Below are 10,281 nucleotides of genomic sequence, written 5' to 3'. Positions count from 1 at the left end.
TGGTCCTTTATTAGTGCTAGAAGTCCTGGTAAAACTACCATGTTTCCACTTCCATCCTAATTTATTTATATTTAAGAGAGTTTTTCTGATTTAAATTGTATTAAGGGAAAATCACAAGGATCAAGAGTTTCTCAATTTTTTTCTTCCTGATTTTTCTCATTGCTCTTTCTACCCAGAATTGTATTAAAAACAGGTTCCAATACTATTTCAGGGAATACCAACACACATCCATATGAAGCCATTTTTCTTTGAGATCAACTTATCTCAGACAAAATGGTGGATCAGCTCCAAGGGAAATGGAAATCAATTTCTTGTGAAAATTTCGAAAAATATATGAAGGAAATGGGTAAGCCATGTTTATTTCTATAGCATATCTAGTATTGATGGGAATTTTGATAGGACCTAATTTGCTTTTATTAAATATGACTAATTTGTGGCTCCTAATTTTTCACAAAGGAAAAATAAATACTGTTTCTATCTTAGGATGCAGATTTGTACAAAACCAGGTTGGAATTGATATAATCCTTCATGTAATATCCCATGTTTGTTTTATATAAACAAAATATGCATATTTTATTTACTAAACAGCAAATGATTTTAATAATTTAAAACAAAAAACACAATTACTTTTGAAAACAATTATTTTATAAACATTTGCTCTAATGTTTAGGAGATCTTCAAAATAGATCTTATTTTCCAGCTTCCTACAGCTATTGGTTTTCCTTTGTGTGTGGTTACAACATCCCAATTTTTGCTCCCATTTTTTTTACTCTGGACTCTTTTCTTCTGTTGTCTAACATTCACCTTTTCTTCTCATACAAGGAAACTTATGATTAACTTTAAGGCCCTCTCTGATAATCCAGGATAATCTCCCCATCTCGAGATCCTTAAATTAGCTATCCCTGCAAAATCCCCTCTAGCATATAGAATAACATTCATAGGTTCCAGGGATTAGGATATGAATGACTTCAGTATCCATATTCAACCTGTAATATCTTGTAATATTTTTATAGCATGAATTCTGTGAATCAAGTTATAATATTTCCCCAATATATCTTCTCTTAGAAACTTACCTTTAATATTACTATGTACAGAATTCTATTTCTATTTGAAACATTCCTACATAAGCTGCCATAAAACTGTATGTGCAAAGATATTTACTGAAGAAGTATTTGTAATAACAAAAATGGAAACAAACAAGTGATCATCAATTAGGGATAGTGAAAACAAATTTTGATATGTACATGCTGTGGAATATTATGTCACTATGAAAATTTACATCTGTATGTACTTGTGTCAATGGTGTTCAAGACACATAGATAAGAGGAAAAGGAAAGTTGGATAACAATATATATAATATAGCAATTATATTTTTAAAAACCTTATATACATTGTGGATAATTGAGGTACTTACAATGCCTGAATTATACATTTTAAATGGTTAAAATGTAAACTCATGTTACATGTATTTTAATATAATTTTATTTTAATCTGCATACCTAGTAGAAAGATCAAACCCTATATATGAATGTTAAGTGAAGAACTAAAGATCTGGAAGAATCCATACCAGGGTATTTTGTTTATATGTGAAATAGTTATACTTTTTTAAATAGGGAGATGGTTCATATCTTTAAACAGATATTCAAAGGGATCCTTGCATCAACAAGATTAATAACTAACTTCTGAATTAGAGAAACAAAACAATAACTAAACAAAAACTGGAGACTGCCTTTTCTTGGTCAAAATTAATGGATTTTATTATGTAATGGTGGAGCTGCTAACTTTAGATGTTTGCATTCATTCTGCACTAAAATCTGTTTAACTCAGCTTTAGGGCTGGGGCCAGACCTGGTTTTGATCTCCAGTACTGAAAAAATAAAAAATTTAAAAAGGGAGGAAATTTTGTTTAACTCACAACCCGCCCACCACTTCGTAAAGAATTATACAAACAATGTGAATCATTGAAACCAACAACAGATTTAACTATATGTTCATTTACCTGTTTCCCAGGAATAGGAAGAGCCAACCGGAAACTGGGTCGTTTGGCAAAACCCACTGTGACCATTAGTACAAACGGAGATGTGATCACCATAAAAACCAAAAGCATCTTTAGGAATAATAAGATCTCCTTCAAACTGGGTGAAGAATTTGAAGAAACCACACCAGGTGGCCATAAAACCAAGGTGAGGCCTGCAACAGTCTTTCAGATAATTTTCATAAAGATGCTTAGTAGAGGGGCTGGGGATGTGCCTCAAGCGGTAGCGCGCTTGCCTGGCATGCGTGCGGCCCGGGTTCGATCCTCAGCACCACATACCAACAAAGATGTTGTGTCCGCCGAGAACTAAAAAATAAATATTAAAAATTCTCTCTCTCTCCTCTCTCCTCTTTCACTCTCTCTTAAAAAAAAAAAAAGATGCTTAGTAGAAATCATCCTAAGTAAGCAATAATAGCAAGCATAGATAAAGTCTTATTAGATAAGCTCTGGATAAAACCTAAATCTGAAGATGTTGAATGTTAGTATACATTAAAATCTCCCAGGATACTTGTAGAAAATGCTTTCTGCTCAATCCCATCCCAGGGGTGCTGAAGTCTGTTATGGGCACCTGAAAATTGCATTTTTAAAAAACAATTCAGATGCAGATGCCTAGCAGAATCACATTCTGGGAATCATTTTCCTAGATTAATATTTAGTTCTATCAGAAACAAAAGCTTTCCCTTTCAATTTTGTAATTTTCCACACATAGAATCTCAATGTATGAAACTTGTATTAGTTGGTATCAGCAAGGTTAGGCTCTTTTAACAAGTGAGTCACTAGCTCTCCATGGCTTAACACGGTGCAAAATTATTTCTAACTGAGAGTACATAGGCAATGCTGGGTGTGTGTGGGGGGGAGTTGAGGAAGTGTGTGCATGTGTGTATAGTAGATGGAAAGCATATCTGCCTCTCTTAATCTCTCAGGAATTAATGTGAAAAGATGTTCATCTACCTCATAACTGCATGATCTGGAACTTGTGGTCTCTTTGGTCAAGACAAAAAGACTCTGAGCTTTTTATCGTCTCAGCCTGAAAGGGACAGTTTTTAGTCATATCTCATGGGTTCCAATTGAAACCTGTCATTTACTTATAATACATATTTTATTGTTTGGATATGAGGTGTCTCCCAAAAGGTCCTGTGTTAATGCAGGAATATTTGGAGATGAAATTATTGGATTATGAGAGCTGTCACCTCATCAGTCCATCCTAGTTTGAATTGTGGGATTGGTGACTGTGGGCAGGTGGGGTGTGACTGGAGGAATTGGGTCTCTGGGATCCTGCCCTGGAAGGATTCATCTTCCCTGAAGCTCCTTCCCTTCATGCTCTCTGCTTCCTGGCCACCATGAATGGAGCGGTGCTCCTCCATCTTCCCCTTTTGCCATGATGTCATGCCTCACCCTGGGTTCAGAGCAATAGAGTCGGTCCACCATGGACTGAACCTCTGAAACCATGAGCCAAAATAAACTTTTCCTTCTATAAGTTGTTCTTTTCCAATATCTTGATGATAGTGCCATAAAACTGACCAACACAACATATTTTACCTTCTTGTTTGTTGTCTGATTCCCCACCCAAGAATGCGAGCATCTGGAAGATGTTTCTCATCTGTTTCACAGAACCCAGTACTTGGTACACAATAGTTGGTCAATAAATACTTTTGTTTGACTGAATTAACTCAATATAAGATTGTTAATCTCGGTGGAAGGCAATATCCTGATAGAAGGGACTGCCACACCATTTTAAAGTTAATAAATATGAGACTTAATTTCTGTACCGTGTAAAATTAAAGAATTTTGAACTAAAATGTGGAGTCAAGATGTGGGTGCTAAACTTAAAAAAGAGAAACTACTGTAATTAAAAAAAATCTTTAAAATATTGTTGAGGTAAGAAAAGGAAAAGGGACTTTTCCTCCTTAGGTAAGCTCTTACAACGGGAGTATGAATTAGCTTCATGTATCATTAAAGTTGAAACTTAATTGGAATTCTTTATGCAAAAAGATATTATCATATGCAGTAAGAAATAAAGAAAGGGTTCAAGTTATTGTGTTTTTACTTTTGTAAAGCATTCTGCCACTCCCCAAAGAATCATTCAACAGAATTATTGCTGAAAAAGTCTTAAATAGAATTGTAAATACCATCCTAAAACTACCCGAAGATATCAATAGCTGAAGAGAATTGGGCATTTGATCACATGTTAGTATTCAAAGGTGACAATTGGATCTGAACTTGGTTTGGCCTGTTTTTCAGAGTACCGTGATCTTAGATAATGACACCTTAGTCCAAGTTCAGGACTGGAATGGCAAGGAAACCACCATTCGGAGGAAGCTGGTAGATGGCAAAATGGTGGTGGTGAGTGAGCTCTTCTTCCTGTTCTCTCTTACACCTAAGATGAAATCACCCAAGTAACTGGTTCTAAGATGATCTAAGACATTTTTTATTCTTACTTTATAAGAATTGATGGAAAACATTGACAGACCATAAACAGTATAAAATGTGTATGCTTGAGGTACTAAAGAAACCTAAAGAGTTAGAAAATTGTGTAGCTCAGTTCTTCAACTCATGGATAAACTAAAGCAAGCATGAATTTGTGCAATAAAGATTTCAATAGGACAGTAGAATAAAACAGACACTAGCATTGCTGTGTGTATATACGTGACTGCATGACCAATGTGATTCTGCAACCTGTACACTCAGAAAAATGAGAAATTATATCCCTTCTGATTCAAATGTATGATATGTCAAGGTCATTGTACTGTCATGTGTAACTAATTAAAACAAATTAAAAATTAAAAAAAAAAGATTTCAATAGGGACTAAGGTTGTTGCAACCCTCCACCCTATGCCAGAATTAATGTCATACTGTTTTTCCAAATCAACAACAAACAAAAACATGAAAGGGACATTTGAGGTAGGATTGTGCAGCTGAAGGTGGGATCTTCTTGGCACAGGGATGAGTTAATACTGGTAAGAACTGTTAACATGTCACCATGTTTTTAGCTATTATTTATCTAATCCTCACAATAATCCTGTGAAGTTAGATTTATAAGTCCTTTGACAGATGAGGAAACTACACAGTTAGAAAAGTGTGTTAATGTTGGGATTAAAACCCAGGACACTTAAATCCAAAGTTTGCGCTCTTGTGTGTCCCTTCTGTTCCTGCTCAAGATTCCCTGGTCGTCTTTCTTACTTCTACAGAGTGGAGAAGGGAAGAATGTCAATGACTCTCCTCCTCCAAACCTCACCTCACCAAAATAAATAAAAAAGATAATATTGGGCAAAATATAAAATAGTTTAAAGGAAAAATACAAAATTTGTTTGGTGGTAAACAAAAAAATCTAGACTAATCTTAATAGGGGATTTTTTTTTTCTTTCTGAAACAAAGACTACAATAGAAGGGGAGGATCAAGAATGACTGATTTTATTGATTCTGATACTGATATTAACCAATGAAGAGGCAAATAAATAGTTCAATAAATAGCCAATAAACAGAGTTCATTAGAAAGAACAATAAACTCAGAATCCAAGGGGGTGGATTTTCATTTCTGCCATTCAGTATGTTTGTGACTTTGGCCAAGTCACTTATCCTTCCCAAAATTAAGATTCCTTGCTTTCAAGATGTAGACAGTACCTTCACAGGTTTTCTGGGAGCATTAAATATCATCATGTACATAAATCCATGTTCTGAAACCATAAAATGAGGCATTGATCTAAATTCGTATTATTATCTCAAAAACACCAAAGATGTAAAATAGCAAAAATGCCTCAATGTAGGCATTTAAAATATTTTAAGTAGGACTTTAGATTCTAAGTGTATGCCTTACTTTTTTAATATGTATACCAATGTATATAATATACACACCTTATATATGATATCAGCGAATATCACCTATATACCTCTTTTCAAGATTTTTAAGGAATGGTGTATATGGACAGCACCTAGTTTATATTTTTCCAGGTGTTCATTTCCTCAACAATACTAAGATAATTCTCCCTCTTTTTGTCTTCCAGGAAAGTGCTGTGAACAATGTCATCTGCACACGGACATATGAGAGAGTGTAAACATACTCAGTCTCATGCCCTTGCCACTCCCAAACTGTGATCGAACTGCTGAAGTTGTTTGAATCAAACTCCAAAGTTAACTGTTAATATGAGTGAGACTTTATTTGTACAAATATCAGTGATTTTGGTTACTCTGTTAAGAGTGTCTACATTATATAGTATCTTGGTATTGGCGCAGCTATGAGAAACTAGGATGCTATACCTGTTAAATGCAGGGTTAGGATCATATATTCAGAGAAGCACTTTATACTGTTTTTTTTTTCTAGTTAGACATATTATGTCCATCTTTCAAATTCAACACAATCTTCATGACATTGAAAAAAAATCATGTTAATTTTTAATGACATTGAAAAAAATCATGTTATTTTTAATGAACTACTTAGGTCATAATGTTCTTCACAGATTATACAACGGTTATATCTGAAAAGAAAAAAAAAACACAATTTTTTAGAGTAAGGCAATAACTGACACTCCAATGTCTAACTATTATTACAGAGAATACCCATAACCACTTCTACCATCACTAAAGCCACCTGGACAAAGGGTATATTGTTTTATTCACACCAAACCTCACACAGTAGATCAATCATGGGGAAATGGGTCCTAATCAGTTAACTTTTCAATATTACCCAGAGGGTTTCAGAAAGAACTGGAACCAAAATTCCTGTTTTCCCATTATTAGCCTCAGAACTATAACAAAGTGAATTTAGATGGGAGCCATTAGGTAGAACCAAGTTCTCAGTGTACAACAATGAATCAAAGGTAACACTGCATCAAAGAAATGAATAAACAAGCTTCGTGGCAGGACACGACTGCTCAGTCCCAGGTGAGGACACAGGGTTTGACCATTTGAATCTGTGGCTGGTCACTGCTTATTTGTGTGAAATAGTATACAGGGGCATCTTGTATTCTGGTAGAAGTGAGAGAAGCTTATTTTTAAGTATGATGAAATTATGAATATGACAGTAGAAAGCATAGAAAGACGTTTGTCCCCTTGAGCTTCTTGGACTGGACAGAGGATTCCAATCAGAGGTTAAAGGATCTGTTTTCTGTGCCCTGTGTGTGGTGGTAGGCATAAGCAGCTCTACTGCAGGGACCAGGTAATAGCTTGCTGTACAGAGAGGAAAAAGATGCTTTCTCTCCCACCAGAATGGAACCCAGAGTTGCTTGACACTTTTAAGGTCAGAGCCAATGGTGGGGGGTTGGTTCAGGACAAGGTGCTCTTAACTTTAGTATTAGGGTATCCTGGCTGCCATGGTAATGGAGATAGTCTTGTGGGCAGCAGGATGCAGTCTGGGAAGTCTTATAGAAAAGGGTTTGTTCTATGAGAACACAGGAGAGATATCTCTGATAATTCACAGGACACCTGGTGGGAGGGGCTAAGAACAGGTAGAATTTGCAAGCACTGGAGTTCTTCATGAGCAAATGCAAGCAAGAGCCTGCTCCAAAATGACATAGTTCAGGATTCGTGTCACCATCCTCCATGTACCAGGCTCTTATGAGAACTGTTGAAGAAAGAACTAACTTGTGTTTGGTGCCCTTGGACTCAGGAATTAAGTGCTATGCTGTAAGTTAATCAGCCTTCTGTCACTACAGCAAATACTGGAAATAACTTAGAAAATTTTATTTTGGCTCACAGTTTTAGATGTTCCAGTCCACAATCAGTAGAGGTCCCATTGTTCTGGGTCTATGGCAAGGCAATACATCATCATGAGAGCACATGGCAGAGCAAAACTGCTTGCTTCATGGCTGAAGCAAGACAATGAGAAGAGGAGGCCAGGGTCCCTCAGTCTCTTTCAAGGGTACAGCCCCAATAACTGAGAATTCCCACTAGGCCCCACCCTAAATGTTCCACCAGTTCCCAATCAATAGTGCCACCTCAACAGTCAAGCTTTTATTACATAGGCATTTAGGGGGACATCCAGATCAAAATTATAGCAGAAAGGAATCATGGGCATGCTAATCTTAGGTGATTTATAAGCAACAGATGATGTTTCCACCTGGAGAGAGAGAGAGAGAGAGAGAGAGAGAGAGAGAGAGAGAGAGAGAGAGAGAGATATCTAACATTACTTTCTTGGTGAATAAACCTTGCCCAGAATAGAAGGTAATTAGCAGTAGGTGGACAGACACAGCAACTTTGAGGACCTCAGTTTGGCCAGAGAAGCACTGATGTACTCCTGCCAGTTCTTTTTTGCAACATTTGTTTTAGAGAGTTTGCCCTCTTGTGCTGCAGCTTTGGTGCAGTTTACACCATTCAGTTCAAGTCAATAATCATTATTCAGGATATTAGCAATATAAGATATACGAAGATATATACAAGGAGATTTATTATAGCAATTGGTTCATGTGATTATGGAGGCTGAGTCCTACAATTTGCCATGTTCAAACTGGAGACCCAGGAAAGCTAGTGGTATAATTCAGTCCATGTCCAAAGACCCAAGAACCAGGGGCCCCAATATTCAAGGACCAAAGATGGATGTCCCAGCTCAGGAAGAGAGAATTCACCCTTCTTCCCCCTTTTTTTTTTGTTTTATCCAGGCTCTCAATAAATGAGATGATGCTTGCCTATAGTAGTCAGGGAAGATTTTTTTTTACTTAGTTTACTAATTCAAATGCTAATCTCTTCTAGCAATATCTTCTCAGACACACTCAGAAATAATGTCTTGCCAGCTATCTGGCCACCCTTAGTCCAGTTGACATAAAAAAATTAACCATCATAATATGTTTCTCCATATACTTGAACATTTATAGTGTAACAAATCAGTTACATGCTTCTACCTAATAAGATGCAATTATACACGATGCAAACTATAGTAAAAACTACTATATTTATTGATGAATTCAATATGGAAATTTTGGTTTTAGAAATATGTATTTCATTAACATTATGACATATATTTACTGAAAAACTAATCAGCAAGATAGAACACATTAAAATCATCCCTCCAAATGTGGCTAATTTGTTTATTTAGAAAGCAACAGAAGCTGGGTGTGGTGCGCATGCCCATAATCCTTGTGAAGTGGGAGGCTGAGGCAGGAAGATCACAAGTTCTAGGCCAACCTGGGCAACTTAGCAAGACCCTGTCTCAAATAAAAAGTAAAAAGGGCTGGGGTTGTGGCTCAGTGGTTAAGAATTCCTGGGTTCAATTCCGGACTAGAAAGAAACAATGAGGAAGGGAGGAAGGGAGGAAGGAAGGAAGAAAGGAAGGGAGGGAGGGAGGGAGGAAGGAGCTAGAGACTTCCCTTTCTGGTCAGGATGGAGTAGCATGGCCCATATTTACCCTTCTAACTGAAACAACAACAACAAAAAGAACAAGTTATATGAAACAATGGCTTCTAGACAGAGAATATTAGGCAAAAAGTTCCAGTGATCCTGAAGAGAAGGAAAAAACACATTAGGTCAACTTAGTGATTGCCCCAGCCTCTACACATAAACTTAGGAGTACCATATACCAGCTCAGGAGTATGCTGTGTCTTCAGAAATAAGAGTTATGCTGTTATTCTCTCTGCTCTGCCTCCATGTAACTTTTCTAGTTCTCTTATACCAGCCTCAACAATTTTTATATAAAAATCTCTCAAATATGTTGTTTTTACTTTTAATTTTTGAGTTAGTATTTTCATTTTGTTAGGAAAAATATATAATAGGAGGGGGCCAGGGCGAGGGTCAGTTCTATGAGTAAATAGAAGAGTTGGCTGGGGACTCCAGGAGTGTTTCCCAGGTATATTATTAGAGCTTTATGGTTGTATATAGTAGTTGGGTTTATCCTGACAAACTTATACCTACATGGAAATCGATTTCAGTTCATGATACTCCCTTTTCCTTCCCATGCTTGTTTTTCTACATTTCTAAATGCTATAGAATGTTAAGAAATGTACTAGGTCACTTTTGCTATTTTTAAAAAATAAATCTGGTATGGTAGATTAAAAACATTCTCATTTTAAAATCAAAGAATTTGAGCCTTGGAGAAGTTAAATAGTTTCCCTCTAGGTTATGAAGATGTTCATGGTAACTTCAGGAAACAAATATATATTAAAGCAAAGGCCTTGCTCTCCATCACTAGTTGGACAAAAGACTTTGAAAGAAAAGTAAGGCTTCTAGCCTTACTCCTAGGAATCATGGATAAGGCCAGGATTACTTCTATTATATTTCATATTAAATTATTTTATTTTAACTAGTTTATAATTAGAAACATAC

The 10,281-nt window shown here is 36.2% G+C and overlaps 1 protein-coding gene across 1 annotated transcript; it reads left to right on the top strand.

Moving 5' to 3' along the window:
* Positions 1–273: 273 nt before the first annotated feature.
* On the top strand, positions 274–6,150 carry LOC308633450 (fatty acid-binding protein 12; the record flags this gene model as incomplete). The annotated part of the gene is made up of 4 exons (XM_081266269.1): positions 274–346; positions 2,010–2,182; positions 4,276–4,377; positions 6,036–6,150. The coding sequence occupies 4 exons, from the start codon at positions 274–276 to the stop codon at positions 6,084–6,086; spliced, it is 399 nt and encodes a 132-aa protein (XP_081122395.1). The 3' UTR covers positions 6,087–6,150.
* Positions 6,151–10,281: the final 4,131 nt, after the last annotated feature.

The sequence above is a fragment of the Spermophilus citellus genome (genome assembly GCF_964194105.1).
Source record: "Spermophilus citellus genome assembly, chromosome: 14".
In the NCBI taxonomy this organism is placed as follows: Eukaryota; Metazoa; Chordata; class Mammalia; order Rodentia; family Sciuridae; genus Spermophilus; species Spermophilus citellus.
The sequence above is the reverse complement of the archived record's forward strand: the minus strand, read 5'-3'. Positions and strand labels throughout refer to the sequence as shown.